General features: G+C 41.0%; 1 protein-coding gene across 2 annotated transcripts in view; it reads left to right on the top strand.

The window, feature by feature from the left end:
• Nucleotides 1-17,356, top strand: part of CLMN (calmin) — an 84,637-nt gene that overhangs the window by 4,242 nt on the left and 63,039 nt on the right. Inside the window, exon 1 of one of the 2 annotated variants that reach the window (XM_062619883.1) lies at nt 16,696-16,871. The exons of the other annotated variant lie outside the window; for it this stretch is intronic. Coding sequence (XP_062475867.1) covers nt 16,784-16,871 — 88 coding nt within the window. The 5' untranslated portion in view covers nt 16,696-16,783. Of the gene's footprint in view, nt 1-16,695; nt 16,872-17,356 lie in introns of those variants that run through there. 2 annotated transcript variants of the gene reach the window in all.

Here is a 17,356-nt window from a genome sequence, read left to right as displayed (position 1 = left end):
TTTAAATACTTTCCTGAGCCTCGGGTTTCCTCTGATGAGGGTTGCGTGGCCTTCAAGCATATTTGGAGGGCTGCATGGGAATATATTGTGTTGTTGGAAATAACTCCCAGAAAAAGTGACAGGCTGGAAGAAATAAATTGACCAGTACCAGCCCCACTGGTTCCCCATCCTTGCCTAAGTTTGTATGTTTGGATGAATCAGTTATAATCTCTCAGCACTCTCTGTTTTTGCCTGTCTTCTTGTTTGGATCATTAAGATCTAGATTTTATAAGCTTTGGACAGCAGTAACTATACTTGTCACCGATGCCTCAAAGGAAGCTGAGGTTTGTGTCAGGTCCCAAAGCCTTTGTCTTAAGAGGTAATACATATGCTTAACTCATGAAAGTTAACTCTGGCTGTGAAAGTATCTAGATATCTTTACTTTTGGGGGCTTAGGCATCTCTGATGGGCAACCAAACGCAGGTGCTATAGTCAGTCTCGTTTCTCTCTGTATTTTTGTTCATTTATGTATGAAGCATAATTCTTAAGACTTTTGTACTTAACTACAGAGTAGTATTTTTCTTTAAATTACAAGATCCACAGAATTCAGTTGTTTGCTATAGTCTGACATGACTTTCAAACACCTGGAAATTATACAAATAGAAGGACACCTTTGTTAATGTATCTGTTTCTTCTGACAAAAGTAAGGTGCTGTAACTGTTCATTACTTTAACTCCTCCATAACTTGTTGCCATATTCAGCAGGATTTCGTTCTGCCTGTAGATGTGTTCATTTCAGTGGAGCTCTTTGTAGATTAGGGTGATATTTGGAAAGATTAAATTGCCTGGAGAACCTTAGACAAACCCCTGTAGAACCACTGAGTGATCCTATTCAATATAAAAGCGGAGATAAATAGGCCTGAAAGTTGCAAATGCAATCCGCCAAATAAAGATTCAAATCTGCGTATAAAGAGCCAAACATATTGCTGGAAACCTAAATCTTGTGGTGGGGATGGTCTTTGTGAGTGCACTCTCATACCTGACAGTGTTTGTCAGGAATGGAAGGAAGACTCACCTGCTCCTAAAATAGGAAAACCTGGCAGTGAAATAAAGAAGTAGTGAGAGGTAAGGCAAAGTACAGATTGCATGCTTCAGCATGCAATTGTAATAAGGTCAATGGCTAATTTCTCTGACAAGTTAGAAGTCTGGGCTCTCTGTCCCATTGCATGGGTGATATTACACTAAATTCAAATCATCCCTGGTAGCGCTGCAGTCAAGTGAACTCTTACACCCATGTATTAACTCTTCGTCGTATGAGAGACTGTGTTTGGCATCCAAGCATGGACCTGGATTGAGGCATGGAGTTGGTCTACTGTCAGTTGCCAACATCACCTTCTCTGTCTTTCCTTGGTGAGCTGTTGCTCAAGCACTGACCAGCCTCAGTGTTTGGATAGCTGGTGGCATCTCAGACCATACTACTTGCCTGAGGTTGGATGGCATTAGTTTAAAAATGAATTTCAAAACGCTGTGCTAAAACTAGCACCGATTTAAAAATATGATATACTTATCATAGTTTCTTCTGCTTGCTTTTTGTTTTTTTTCCAGCTTGGACAGAAATTTAAACCATTTTATTTCTCCAAAAGACAATTTCAAGGTTATGTCACTTAAATCCTGAAGTATGCATAGCATTTACTTTGAAAATACTACAAAGGGATGACTTGATTTCCTTTCTCCACTTTAAAGACATTTCTGTTGGACTAGAAGAAGCAGCCTTGGATATTTTAGCTTGTCAGTGTTCATTTAAAAATTATTTGTTTATGTCCTGTGATGTTTAAACTCACTGTTGTTACAGGATAATTGTTCAGGTCATATGTCTAAAGGGAAAGAGTGAAATATTACCTGTCTTGCCATCTAGAAGGAAGATTCTTAAAATTATGTACTCAGGAGATGAAATTACCAGATAAGCAGTCATATTTGTGTCACTGCTGGGGTGGTGAAGGGCTTCACAGCACCTTTTAAGAAATAAGTGTATTTTTCTACATGTCTCTTTACCTGCTATTCTATTTTTATATCTGCACACTAGTTAAATATGGGGACTGTAGGTGGGGGATTGCAGGATGAATTTTAATTCATTATAATTGCGGCATATTTCTGTGCAAACATCTGAGCTGTGTTGTAGCTGTAGTTTGAGGCTTTATAGCCGTGAACACAAGCTTAAGTTGGCATCTTCTAAGAAGGCTCGTAGTAGCAACAGCCTGGATATCTAGAGAGAGAATGCCTGTGAATATGTTAAGTTCCAGAGAGGATTTTTTTTTCTTTTTTTTTTTTCTTTTTTTTTTACAAAATTAGAAATCCAACTTGATCTGAAAAGATGTTATCAAAACCACTTAAAAGACAAGTCAAATATCTATGCCCATTACTTAATTTGATGGCATCATTCAAGAAATATGTGTTGAAACAGTGTAATACTTTGAGGGATTCTATTAATTATTTTCCACTATTCCAGATGTGTATTAAAACATATTTTATGCTGAAAAGTTACTCTTACTGGTGGGTTTGTGGCTTTTTTGGACAACTGGACTTCTCAGTTTTCCTTTTCACTTTTGAGTTGGGTTAGAGACTTGTAGTTGGTTGTGAAATGAGTTTCAAGTGTCTAATTAACCACCATCACAGTGGTTGCCATGGCGCTCCTTTTCTTATACTGGCACCCCAGGGTGGGTGCTCCATGTTTTAGCCAGATTTACATGGAAGCTCACATTTAGGTGCTGCACCTGAGGAACAGCCCTCCCAGGTGGCTGTTCACTGGCTCAGCAGTTGCAGTCTCCAGGTTAACAAAGAGCCCTTAGAAGAAAATATTTTTATGTTGCACCAGGAAGAAGATAGGGGAGAAAATTAACTTCAGATAAACCTCAAATTGCCTACATGCATCTCCCACCACCACCGCCCAGTTTACAGTTGCTGTCAATGATAACGTGGCAGGTCTTACTGTTTTGGATCTGTTCCTTAGGATAATTCACTTGTTACCACTTCTGAAATCTGTGAAAGGCCTCAGATACGCTCTAATCATGCAATTGTCTCCTAGCTCTCCAGTGGTTATGGTAAGCTACATTTTTATTCTTCCAGCTGTTTTTCCTGTGTTTTCTTCAAGAAACCCAAATAACAGTTCAGTAACCACCTCAGTGGTCAGGCAGCCATGTGCTATTCATATGCTTTTGGAGTCATATCACAGCCTGAACTGTTTGTTTCACAGGACTCCAGCTGAAGCTCTGAATTACAACCAAAGCACCTGGGACTGGTTATGTGCATGGGTTGTCTTTCTGTTGTGTGCTGATGGTCAGACAGTACTTTGCCATTTTGGTTTAGTCTTTGCAAAGAACCCCCTAATGCATACCAGTAGGTGTTTTGCACATGCAGTCAGTGTAGTTCACATCTAAGAGGTGGTTATGCTTCTCGTGGCTCAGTGAAAAATGGGAAGGGCAAGAGAATCCTGGCATTAAGACAAATGAAAGCAATGCCAACGAAGATAACTTCATTAAAAACTGATCCTTTATATGACTCCATCTGGACACGTATGTGATTAAAACTGTCTGGTTCTTACTGATGAGCATGATAAACATGAACTGCAGTTATAACTTAATAAAGATATAGTATTTATAAATAACATAGTATGAAATGTCCACTTCAGACTTATTGTCTGTGATATGTGTAAGGAAAGAAACATAAATCTGTCTGGACTGTTTACTCAAGGAGAGCAACAAAGCAAACAGAAGTACTCAAATAGGGAAGAGAGAAAATCATCAGAAACCTAATGATGGTGCAGGAGGGACTGCGGCCAGACCTTCATCTGATACTTAAAATTGGTTAATCATAAAAAATCCTGCCCAGATTAGAAGACGAGCTTTCAAGCAAAATTCGAACTGATTTTCCCATTTTGACAAGGGACTCAGTAGTCCTATTTCTGGTACAAATCCTGATCAATTCCAGCAGTTACTGTTCAGAGTAGCTGGAAAGCATTTGGTCACTGTCCTTGTTCTAAGTTGCATGCCAGGTAGGGGACTTCCTGGCCTTGGTGATTAATGCACCTGAACAACATTTAGTTCCTGTTACTCTCAGGTTGTTTTTTTTTGTCTTTTTGTTTTCTTTTAAAGATCTTCCTGGGTACAGGGCAAGGAGTGGTTTGAAGTTACAGGAACTCTTGTGAGTTTTTTGTTTTTTTTTTTATAAACAAAAAAGTTGTTCAGGGACCCAATGTTGGTTAAAAAGGACTTATGCTCAAGCTTCTTACTGAAGTTAATATAATTATTGACCTTGACTGAAAGAAGACAGAATATGGATATTTGCTGTCAAAGTTGCATTTCTTCTTTTGAAGGTAGAGGGTCTTTTTGATGTATTGAATGCTGGCCTTTAAAAACTTTAAAACATTGTGTGTTTATCAGAAGGATCAAAGAAGATACTATATTTGTCTCAAAAAACTGTGTGTATAGAGAGGAAGTACCATATTTTCATTGTTTGTACAGCTAAGGGGCAGAGTAAAGTCCTTCATCTGTAATGTTGCAGCTGACAGTATTACTCATCATGAGTTTATTTTAATATAAGAACCTGGAGTCATACCAGTGTGACTACTCTGAAGTTGGGAAGTGGCTGTGACCCTGTTGATGGTAGCCTGTGTCTTCAGGAGAAGGACAGCAGATGCTTCCCGTCCCAGATATTACTGAGAGGAGCCATCCTCGGGTGCTGAGAGATCCAGATGTAGCTTGGGGGGGCCTGGAAAGCTGATGCCCATCTGTCTCCCAAGGCTGTTTGGAAACTAAATCAATGAAGCAAATTGTATTCAGATTTTGTTTCAACCAGTCAGATCTTGGGTACCTTTCAAGTCCTTGACTTCCTTTGATTTTGGAGAAGGTCTAAACATGGTTTTATTGCCCATTCCACACATAGCTCTACAGCTTTTTTTCTTTTTTTTTTAACGTAGGTTCACAATTTTTTCATGCGTATTCAGTTCTTCACTTTTAATTTGAGGCTGATTACAAAAGCCAGTTGTAGAGATGGTCTGATGCCTACAACAAGCTCAGATGAGACCCCTGTGTTGCGTCATTCAAGCCAATAGACAGCTTTGTCATTCAGGCACTTAATTATGAATTGAATGTTCACTTGAACTCTTATGTTCCCATTTCACTAATGAGCCAAAACTTAGGAAGAGCGACTGACCACAGAGATCCTGCAGTTTGGGCTCTTCAAGCCAGTTTCTGCTTGTTTCATTTGTCACACTAATGATCAGATTTGGAGGCTAAACACAGGAGGTGCATGGAAAACACAGCTTAATGTGCTAACGTGATGTCCACGTGACAAAGACTCACATGGGCTACCCACTTCATTTTGGCTTGCTGGTCCTGCTACACGTGTGTGTTCTCACATGTTGCATCCTCACAGAAGGATGGGGCTGTTATGGTTGTGGAAGTAGCATTTAATAGCTGTGGTTTTATACAGAGGGTCCAAGCTTGAGTTCTGGTACTTGGATAGTATTGATGCCCATATAATATGATGCCCACTGATAATATGGGCTTTCTTGCAACTGTTTTGCATTTGACTCAAATAAATTGAAATGTATTCTTACTACATTCTAGCAGGGGTTTACTTCTCTTTTTTTAGTGTCTCATGGTTTTGATGTGTTTCTCTAGATGACACCCTTGTGTTAGGGTTGGGGATCAAAAGCACATGAAAGCCAGAGGATTTTTTTCAAAGTTATCCAGGCAACCTAGTTACATATTTTTCTGTGCATGAACATGGAAAGTTTTGGTGGAGCAGGACTTGAACGTTACTATTCTCTTTTCAAGCTGACCATTGTAACTACCTGACCAAATTCTTCATAACTTATTTTTTTCTCCTTCACCATCTAGCATGCTCAGTAAAAGCTAACGTCATCCAACAATTCACATGAGCTGTAATATGTGTATGCTGCCCTCTCTATCGTAAACTTTTACAACTTGATGATTCGCATGAAGCTACAAACCCATCTTTTGTCTCAGCATGTGGTGTTCTCATGTTTGGTGGCAGGTGTTTCCTTATGGGTTTGCACATGCTTGTTGGTGTTCTCCCCAGTGCACACCAGTTGGTGTGAAGGCTGACTGAGTGCAATCAGATTTCATTTTGGCTTGGCTTAGGGGTGTTTTTTTTTAAATGCAAGAACAAAATGTTTGTGGGATGGAATCAACCTGCTTGCTTCTATTTCTCTCTATTTTGAAGATGTATTTTTTGAAGTCTCATGTTGATCATCTTTATGAGTTACCCTTTATTATCTTCAGGTAAAACCTTTTTTTCTCTCCAAGTGCTTTGGCATTACCTCAGTCAAGATGTAAATCAGCTGTGCATGCTCTGTCTCTTTTTACTATGTTTTCAGTTCACTGAGTTTGTTCCAGGAGTTTTGTTTGCTTTGGTTTTAGTATGTGTTGCTATAAATGAGATAAAGTGGAGCTGGGGAGGGAAGAAAACTTGCTGCTGTAAGCTGGAAGAGGTTAATTCATGATTAACATCTCCAGGAACTATAATTTGTTTTCTTTGAGGAATGTATACTAATAAAAGCTTTTCGTTTGCATTCATAACTGAATCTGATTAAATTTTATCCAAGCCTGAACTTGCTGTCAAATCAGGCTCTTCAGTTCTCAGAATCATCCAAATGTTATTTTAACAGAGAGCAGTGCTATATCCACTGTCCTGAAACCCTGTCTCCCTTGTGCAGGGGTCTGAAAGAGCTTGGTGGGGTAGGGAGGAAGACCCAAGGGAGATCTTGATTAGGCCATGGATGAGACATATTTATTTTGCATCTACCTAAAGATGGCTGCCTGGGTGATTATATGTTCTGCAAGAGGAGGAAGTCAGAAAGTTAACAGAAACAAATTAGAAATAGGAGAGCAATTAGATTCTGTTTTTCTGTTCTGCAAAGGTCATAGAGGAATGAGGCAGTTAATTGCCTCACCTTGAAATGTGGTTTATAAATGGAAGCTCTGTGATACCTGAGTGTGTAAGCTGCCTTGACTTGAAGCCAGTTGAAGCCGGTGTTTTGTGGAGTTACAGCTTGATAAATAAGCCATTCTGACCTGTTCCTGGGAAGCTCCTTTCCTTCTTTGTTTTCTTTTCCCAGTTTCTCAAGCTCTTTGGTATTTGCCTGCTGATCTCCATCTAGGCTTGGCTTCATGGCATGAGCAGAGGGAAGTATGCTATTTAGTCTCATAATTCTTAGAGATGAGTTACTAATATGTAAAAGAATGAATAGATGACAGGTGCTTTGCTGAGCCCTTTCCCCCCACTTTCTCAGTCTTTCCTCCCACCGGAGCATGGGAAATGCTGAGACCTGGTAACGTCTCAAGTAGCCTTGAGTCTTCCCTTAGCAGGGCCTTCCCAGTGCACACGGGCGCTATCTTGCCATCAGCATGTGCGTAGGAGCTGATCCATTGCTCAAGGCTTCTTTGGGAACCCCAAAGAACAATAATATCCTATTGACGGGGATTTTGCTATTTATATCCATTGGCTGAGCAGCCTCCTCCTCTGCCTGCTCCCTAGTTGCCAATCTGGACCATGTTGTCAGTTGTGTGGTTGACAATATAGTTTTTAATTTTAAGACAAATTTGCTTGAGAAACTTAGAAGGGCAAATGCATTGATGAAGAAAGGTATTTTTCATGCTTTGTTAACCTGATAGGTTTTTGGACATAAGGCAAAGAGACTGGGAGGAAGCTAACCTAAAAATACAGGCTATCATTAGAAAACAGTACAAACCTATAGCAATGCAAAGAGGAAAACAGATAGATCACTTACAGGTATGTCTGTGGAAAAGTGCTGATATATACCTGTCAGATTAAAGACTGAATCCTGACACCCATATACTCTCACAGAAATGTATTCCTTCCTTTCTTCTTTCTTACCCCCTGCCATATTTTTCTGAAGCAGATTTTCAGTCTATTGGAGTGGAAAAGGTGTCATCTTCTTCCAGAAAAATGCTTCCCTGGCTTTGAAACATAGGGAAAAACACGTCAAATTTAGCCTGGCATTTTCTAGGCTGCTTTTTTAAAAGTAAGCCTTTTAAGAGAGCCTGCGCAATTTCCTTCTAAGAGAAAAAATACAGTCAAACCTGTGGGAGTCTGCTCGGATGAAGTGAAAATACAGAATAGAAAGCAATTATTTGACTGTGGGCTTTTATGAAGAGTTTTAAGGCCCCTATCAGCAATGAAAGTGTGTTAATAATAGAACTTGGTTATAAAGGCCCATTGCTTTGGCTCCTCTCCCCATTACAGGGAGAGGGGGTTAAACCTGGTCAGAATCAGAAGAAGCCACTGCTCTCCAACTTGGAGCTTTTTTTCACATATATGAACACAGATCATGTAGTTCTTTGGTGTTGCTTCAGTGCCATTCTGCGTGACCAGAGACCATTTTCTTTTTTGAAGACCTTGCTAATGTATCCACCAGGGAAGAACTGTATAGCTCTTGGCTTACCAGTTCCTTCTCTGCACTTTGGGAATGTGGTTCTGCACAGCTACCCTCTCCTGTGCTATCGCTCCCCAGCTCTGCCTTTTGAGGTTTGCTAATGCATATATACATCCTCCTTGTTAAAGCACTGCGAACAAGATATAGGGCATGCTCAGCAGTTTAACATGAACTAGGAGTACTCAGACAAACAAGTATTTTTTCTGAAACCATTTTTTTATTATAGTGAAAGCTTTGCCCTTATAGAAAGTTTGGAATACCATCTGGATACCTAAGTTTGGACAGCAAATCTCTTCTGCCATAATGATGACAGTGTATAATACTGTGTTCTTCTAACCCGTGTCTCATTAATGTGGAAACACGTGGATTTTCCTGCAAAATGTTGATTCACCATCTGTGCTAGTATTCTTTGTATGAAGTGAAAGACTGTCCTTTGTGTTGCAATTGCAATAGATCCATTCTGCTTTTATTAACTTTTGCCAGTCACAGAAAAAATGAAACTACACCAAGCAGTACTTCCTGCTAATGTTTATTTACCTTACTTCCAATGTGAAAGCTATCAAAATTTATTAAAGGTGGACCTCACAAGATTAAGTGACGTTTTGTTGTTCTCACTTTGCCTTTCCCATGCTTTGGCTTCAGTTTGTTTGTTTGGGTTGTAAACCCCTGGTCTTCGGGGAAACTGTGAATTCCTTGTGTGTTCCTTGTAGATATCAAAACCTAAATTGGAGACTGTATAAAGGATAATAACATTTCTAGAGTTTTAATGGTATAGGTAGATTTAAAATAGTATAGGTGAGAGTTGCCTGTAATGGTTTGCAGCTTGGTTTGAGTTGTGTTTCACCTCAATTATAAAGTGGCATAGAGGTTATTTACTTTCAGAGTTGGGCACTGGTGTTTTGAGTCTGGTCTAAGTCTGCGGATCTTCAGCTTCATTGTACTTCTCCACTGACATTTCAACTGCTCTTTAAATTCTTCTGCCTTCATTGTGTGGGCTTTTAGATTTAAAGATTTATAGTTGCGATTCTTACATAGAAGGTGTTGCAGGGCAATCTTATCTCTTCACTGTCATGTGATTTGGAGTATCACCAAAAAGATATTTCACTTGCTCAGAAACTTTATTCCATTATCATATAATTGTAGCTTCATTCATGCTCAGAAGTACTGATGGTTTCCCATCAAACCCAGTGATCTTTAATCATCTTATTTTGTCTTCATCTCTTGCAGATTATTCTGCTTTTTCATATTCTTGATGCTGAGAAACAGACTGGACGTCTTTAAGTCAGTAAATAAGCATATGAGCAATAAAACTGTAATCTGTTTCAGTAAATCCATCAATGTAGTATGACTTTGCACAGTATGATTAAGGGACAGACTGTTTTCTTGCACTTTCAGTAGTTTTACTTCGACAACCTTCTGCTTTATGGAAGATACTGATTTGCATTTTATTAAAGAGTTTCTAAGATAATTTTGATGCATCAGTAAATAATATCAAAGGGGGAGGAAAGGGCTTAAAAAGAGATTCTTTCTGATGTGTTGTGAAAGGGATGCGGGGTTAGATTTCTCTAAGGATACTGCAGTGGAAGACAGTTACAACAAGATAACCAGAAGACGACTGCTCTGGAGGGGCTGGAGTCAGACAAGCTGGCAGAGCAGAAAGACAGTTGATCCCCATGCTTTAGAGGCAAGTCCCATCTCTCTTCAGATGCAGTGAATGACTTGTAACTGGATTCAGTAACAAATTAGGAACAGCAATAGTGAGGCCTTTCTTAGGTCCTTGAGGCTAACTTCTGGTCCTGTCTAATAGAGAGTAGAAGCAGCAGTGGCTGGCGGCAGTCAGCAGGACATGATCAGAGAATTGGCTGGAATAGCATTTTCTGAAATGGGAGAGCGTGCATAGGAGATTTGAACATGTAGGTAGATGAAAGCCTATGATTTTGCCTGCTGGGATGAGAAGATCCAAGGATGTTCACTGAGGACATGGAGGAGGAGGTGGTTATGGCATAGGAAGCAAAAGGTATTTTTATGCTTTGTTCATGACTTAGATCCACCGAATTTTGCACATGTGCAAACCTCTGTAACTATAAGCTGTTACACTTGAATACTTGTCATACCTATATCTTTGACTGCAACTAGGATCTGATTTTGCACCCACTGAATTTTTTGCTATTGAGCTCAGTGGGGCTAAATCTGGCTGCTGCAGCGGAGGAGCTGCTCAGCTCTGCCTGTCTCACGTTCACAATTCTGCATGCTAAGGCTCTGAGTACACAGTGAGGGTCCTCCAAGGGCTACAGCATGTATATTTATATAAATATATTGCCTGCAGCCTAAAAACCTGAATATGTAGAAATACATACCAGAATTAGATACAGATCCTTGGATCAGCCTGATATCCCATGCACTTGTCCTTGGTTGGCATGTTGTCAGATGGGCCAGCAGCGCATCTGTGCAAGAGGGGCGATGTGTAAGCCCCTAGGTGGATGTTACAACAGCTTTATGTGTGTATTTTCCTGGGTGTAGGAGTCATTACTGTGGCTTCTGCTTACTCCTCAGCAAAGCAATTAGCGAGTCCAAAAGGTCTTGCCTCAAGGCTCTCACAAGCCATGAATTATGCATTAAATTCTATATCCTGCCTTCCATTTCTCTAACAGGATCTTTCGGAAGATTGTGTAATGTCTTATTTTCCCCTCACATAAAAATGTGACGGCTTAGTGCCCAGATGAGGGGCACAGGAAAGTCTTCTCTTCTTTCTCTTCTTTTATTTTTTTTTTCAGATGGTATTTATGAAAGGAAATGCTTGTTGGCAGACAATAATATCTTCAGGCTATTCAGTACCTTCCCATATGAGTCCTGAGAGCAAGAGCAATCTGCTGGGCATTCAGCAGCAACAGCTGCTGCCTGCCTGATACCACTGAAACACAGATTTAGTGTTTATTTACAGTACCAGAGAGCAATGAATCTAGCCACTGCTACTCTGATATGGAGCAGCTAAGAAATAATGTAGAGTGCGTCGACATGAATACACTCAAAAGTTAATCCAAATTAACTTCCTCAAAAGTTGATTGTTTAAGCCACTTTGGATGATGGTATGATGGTTTCTCTGCAGGTAACTCTACCTCAGGTGGTTATAGTTAAATGTAAACTGAACTAGGGATGCTTTTTTCCTCTGCTAGCAGTTTACTGGAGACAAGCTGTTAGCAGCACAAGTCTATTGCTTTCTGTTTGAAGTTGATTGAACTCCTGGCAGTGGAGCTGGGTGCAGAGCAGTCAGGAGGGTTGCAGAAGAGAGGACCCTGACCTCTGAGTTCAGACTGTCAGGCCAAGCATGTGCTTTGTACCAGGATCAATACATGCGGAGTTGTGATCAGGCACAGCTGCTGGCACTGGAGGCTGTGCTGGGAGAGGCAGCTAGAGAAGCAGTTTAGCTGGAAAGGCTGAACACAAAGCCCTGTACGCATTTCTTGTTGCCTTGAGGCAGTGAGGAGGAGCTGTGTGGCTAATCTAAACAAAAATAGGCTAGGAAAGAAGTTTGTGTCTCACCAAGAAGCTCACTGAGGATGCCTGAGCTCGTCTTAATTACAAGGATGCTGAAAAAGGGACACGTCTGTGTGTGTGTGTGTCTATGCTTACTGGACAGCTGACAAGGCAGGGCTATATACCTTAATGTGCTTGGTTCCTGGAAACACTTCATTAATCCTCTCCCTTCTTTAGGATGCTACAGGGAAAATTCTGCTTCCCTAAACTCTCCTGGGTAGCCCTACACTACCCAATACTTATACATTACCTGTTCATCTGCTGGTCCAGGGCATACAGTTATTCCTCCAGCCTCACAGAAAATGCTCTCTTAATTCAGTGCTGTGACAGTGAATATGGAATGAAAAATGGCTGTCAGCCACTTCAGGAGCTTGCTGTTACTTCTCGGGAGTCCCTGAGGAATCCTGAATGGCTGCGAGCAAGCCAGCTCGTTCCTCACATCAGTTATTTGGGATACAGTCCCACCCATGTCAGTGATGGTAATTCCAGGCAGTGTCAGATGGGAGGTAATCTGGTCCCAAGGCCCATCGTTTGCTGCTGTGGATACTCTGTGGATGCTAGGATTGCAGCATGTGGGGGTGGAGGAACTCACAGATTCAATGCTTGTGCTGGTAAAATTGCGCAAGCTTTCTTTCCAGTACCGGTGTTCCCATCCCTTCGTTGCCTTTCTGTGCTGAAAATCTTGTTTAGCCACAAAAATCAGTTATAAACCAAGGCAGCTCTTGGACTTCTACTAAATGTAAAATTTAATGGTTAGGATGAGAAGTATTTGGGCAGTGAAGTTGCTGCCATGACATAAGCAAGGCAAGGTTTGTAGGGAGAGGTAATGTCTTTTATTAGGCTGGCTAATAAGTTGCTTTGTTGTTTTTCCAACTCCTGTTTGGCCTAATAAAAGCTCCTGCCTCACCTCAGACATTTTTTCAGTGACATGCTTATCTGAGTAATAGAAATCACTGAAGTCAGCCTAGTGCAAGTGGTCATTTTTCCAGACTGCAAACTATGCAACAAACAAGTTTAATGTTAATTTATATAAATCCAGCTTATTTATTGCCTTGTTTATATTGCTTTTGTTGTCTAATTTGTGACCTTTGAGAAGTTCTTTCATTTATACAGAGTACTCCCTTGAAAATATGTCATTGCTTCAATAACATGACTACAAATAAGTAAGATTACAGCACTGATGGACTGAGAATGACAACCACAAAGCACAGCCAGGGCTTAGCCTGACTGCAGTTGCAAAATTTGAAATTTTGGCCTTGATAAGTAGCAAATGGGTGGATTAAACTAAAATTGTAAATAGAATATTATTTAGCCAAGCTGCCATACCATGAGTTCTCTGAAGTCTGCCTAGTCCCTGAACAAAGTCACAGAGCAATGTTCCATGGTAAAAAGCAATGCATAAAGTGAACCTATGCAGTTTCCAGGCTTGTTAGTAATTCCAGCATGTATAATGTATCAAAACAAGAATTTCCTTGCTCGAAATGTAAATATTACAAATCATACATACATTTTCCCTAGCTTATTTGACTGTGTAGGGTGAGGTCTATTTGAAGTTCATCCTATCTTTGTTGATTTATGCATGGGAAGTACTTGAGTAGTACTCCAGCGAGAGGGCATGAGGGAAGGCTGGGAGATGCCTGGGTGTTTCCCAACCCCTTACCAGGCTGTTGACGTTGTTCCAGGATCATACGCTCTCAGGAGCAGCGTTAGCATTGAATTCACCTTTTCTGTTCTTGTGATGGCTAGCAGAACAAAGTGGAAATGTACTTTAATTTACTGAAGCAAGATTGAATTTACTAATGAAAAAAATACATTTGGGAGAGCTTCAGTCTAAACAGTAGAGAGGTTGTTCAGACTGCTCACTCCAAAACTATTTTGGCAAATTTTTCCATGATGAAAATACAGTCTACTCGTATCTGCATTCACTGTAACTGCCAGTATTACATACCTGAAAGGTCCCTTGTGTTGACTTAGCCTTCATTAAAGCTGTGTGTTTCTCGCAGCTGCGGCTTAATGGCAAACACCTTGAGCCACGGCACTTTGCAGTGGCTGGATGTGATTCCTGAACTGAGTTGCCCTGTCTCCTAAGACCCCTGACACTTTCTTTACGATTTTGGCTTAATGGGTGGCATTTCTCTCTCTTAAGCCCTAGCTGTCTGGAAGTTGGACTTCCTCAGCTGGTCATGTAGACTTCCTCCGGAGCTGTTATTTTACCCTGATTTTGATGGTTGTTTGCAGTATGTGGGAATATGGAATGGTAAATGTTGGGCTTGGAAAGGACTTTAATTTGCTGTGAGAGAATTAGGCTCTGTTTCTTGCCTCTGCTGTAACACCACAGACACAGAAAAAGATCTGGGGCCAGCGATGTAAACACAGCAAATTGCAGTGTAAACCCTGCTGCTACCAGGATGGCAGGAGCGGCAGGAGAGAGGCAGAAGTCCCCGATTTCCTTTTGACAGAGTCAGAAAACACTAATCCTTCTCTGCCAAAGGGAAGTTACCCTACTTGCTCACAGGGATCCCCTGGTCACGTCAGCCTGTGTTTAGGCACCACACACGGTAGGAGAAAAAAGAGCAGAGTGTTCTCAGCTGACACCTCCCCCCACATCATACTCTGCCTTGTTTAGGCAGCTTGGCTGGTCATTTTGATTATATTTTGCTGGCATAAGCTCCTTTCCTTTTTCTGTTTATACAAGAGTGTGATCCATCTATTAATTGTATGTAGCTCTTGCTCGCTGTGTCTGCCTTAGGAACCTCCAGGTTTGCACATGTGCACCATCCATAATGTTACGAATGAGTCGATTTCCCCTTGCCCCTATGTATTCCAAATTCAGTCTTACCTGCTTACCCATGTTCCTTGTTTTCTTTCCTAATGCAGTGTAAATATCAAGTGCTTATGGACATGTAAAACTGTGTTTGTTAGAATTGAGTTAATTGGGTTAATACTGAATTAATGGGGCAACTAAGTGAAAAAGAAAACTCGGTATGTTTGGGATGTTCATCTCTGGAGAAAGGCAGAGTTACTGACTTACTTTTTCATGTTTCCAGTAGGCCCAAAGAGCATTTCACTGTGGAAAAAAAAAAAGTAACTAAATTCTGAGTTTCTGTTACTTGAAGAAAACCCTTGCCATGTGATTTAAGTTTTTGGCCTTTTTTCCATGTTGATACTTTGTTCACTTGGCCTCTTCTTTCCCATCCCACCAGCCTGTAATCATAAAGTATCATTAAATAACTTCTAACAAAGTCAGAGCTCTGGTAGTTGCAAACCTATCCTTGCAGACCTCATTGCTTTTCACAGCAAAGCATGTAAGCGTGGAGCAGAAGGCAATTCTAGTCCTTCCTCCCACGTTGAAGAGAATTTTTGTGTATAGAACTTGAATAATACTCATAATGATGCTGTTTTTAAACAACCACTGAAGTGGAATTGCCAAAAAAAACAGTGGAAAGCACCCACAGTACCTGCTCACCTAGGTGCTGTTTTCAAGAGCCACCTAGCTATAGTCTCCCTGTCACCTTAGCATAGTGTGTCACCTTGTACATGGCTAAACTATGTTCAGCTTGTCTGGAAAGAGACCGAAAGTGCTTCAGGGTAGTGGCTCAGTGTGTGTGTGTGTATAGCTATGCAGCCTGGATCAAACTCTCCTTGATTTTAAGCTCTGCTAATAATTAACCTTCAGCTTGTAGTAACTATCCACCATAATGATAACCACACTGCTGGCTTTTGTCCAGAAGGTTATTAGGTATGTGCTACACAGCATATCCCTCCCACTCTGTGACTGAGAGCTGACATCTCTGAATGTGAATGAATGTAAGTCTAAATTAAGGACACTTCCTAGCATCTTTTTCCAAATTCTGCTACTTTACAGGCAGATGTCAGTTCACTGGTCCTTTGACCTGTTACATCAGGCTTGAGGATCATTTTTCTTGCAGAGACTTCCTGAAAGCTCTTGAGCACACATTGTGGGCTGTGCTCCTGTGTTTGCATTAGTGATGGTGCTTTTTCATGTCAAACTGGTTTGACTGTAAACTGCGTGAGCTTAAGTCCACATCTGTTTTATCTAGATCATTTTTTCCTTCCTCCATGTTATATGAGGGTGGTTAAGCAAAACAGTAGCTGGGTTTCTCTGTTTCTAATCACACTTTTTCTCCAACTCCTTGAGGTATGGAAGATGCAAACAGGCAGTAAGTGTGTTTATTGCTGCCAGTCACTGATGTTTTGGCAGCTCACGTAGAAAACATTACTAAGAGGCACAGAAATTAATGTAATTTTGCTTAAAATATCATCTGCTTTAAATATCAGCGGCTCTTGCTGGTCGGATGTTTTATTTCCTTTGCCCTAGCTGCATTCCCTCAACTGATTGTCATCAGAGCTGAAATCCTGGCACAGTCGATTTGTGATTGACATTGACCCACGTTCTGGCAGCTGAAACTCAGCAAGGACAAACTTTTCATTGCAAACCAGAGAGAGCTAACACAGCCTAGAAGGGGAGCAGAATACTTGTCTTCCTGCTGTGCCTGCTGCCTGACCCAGTGTGGCGACCCCACATCTTGCTCCGCATCGTGAGTCCCCTAAGCAGCCAATTTATGGCCTCTCCTTCAGTGCATGGGTGAAGTAAGGAGAAAACTGAGCTGTAGTTAATCTCATGTTTCTAAGCAACCAGGTAATTCTCTGCAGCTGATCCCTAAAGGGAAATTCCTGTTTTCCTGCACCCCTGCTCAGCTGCGGTGGAGGACATCTTCCTCTCTGCCTTCTCCAGCTCCTGGGACACAGGGACCTGGGGCAGTGGTGTCTGAGGATGGTTACGTCTTCTCAGGATTTCTCCAAATGTCATGGGGGAGGGAAGGGAAGCAAAAAAAGGGAGCTTTGTCAATGGTCTGTAACAGGTAAGGGTGTTTTCACTGCAAAATCAGTAGACTAGAGGGAGTAAAAAAGGTTTAATGTTTTACCCAGAGCTGAACTGAAAGTTATAGTCACAAGTGGGGGCTTCCTCTGCATCACAATGTCTGAATAATGTATTGCAAATCCTGTTTACAGTGAAACCTCTGTTTGCTGTGGAGTTTTGTTGATAAAATGACTGAATTCTGTTCTGAGCCCCTTGGAATGACTTGTAAGGGATTAGCCTTATAGCAATAAAAGATTTCTGAACTTGATACTGTAGAAATAGGAGTTAGAGGAAATACAGATCAAATGAGATCTCTGAGCTTGCCCGCTGTCTGAAGAATATGGATGCCTGGTTGAGGCTTCAGAGTAGTAATTATTAGACCTTTTTTTAAGGAAGCCACATGAACTGTACAAAGCAGTTATACTGCAGGGACCTAAGTCTGCTCAGCTCAGCTAGTGAAGGTGACATGTAGTGAGCCCAGAGGTG

This window comes from Pezoporus occidentalis, unplaced genomic scaffold (genome assembly GCF_034315485.1).
Source record: "Pezoporus occidentalis ecotype Australia unplaced genomic scaffold, CSIRO_AGI_Poc_V1 ctg215, whole genome shotgun sequence".
NCBI classification, from domain to species: Eukaryota; Metazoa; Chordata; class Aves; order Psittaciformes; family Psittacidae; genus Pezoporus; species Pezoporus occidentalis.
Note: the sequence above shows the minus strand (reverse complement) of the source record. Positions and strands in the feature narration are given on the sequence as shown.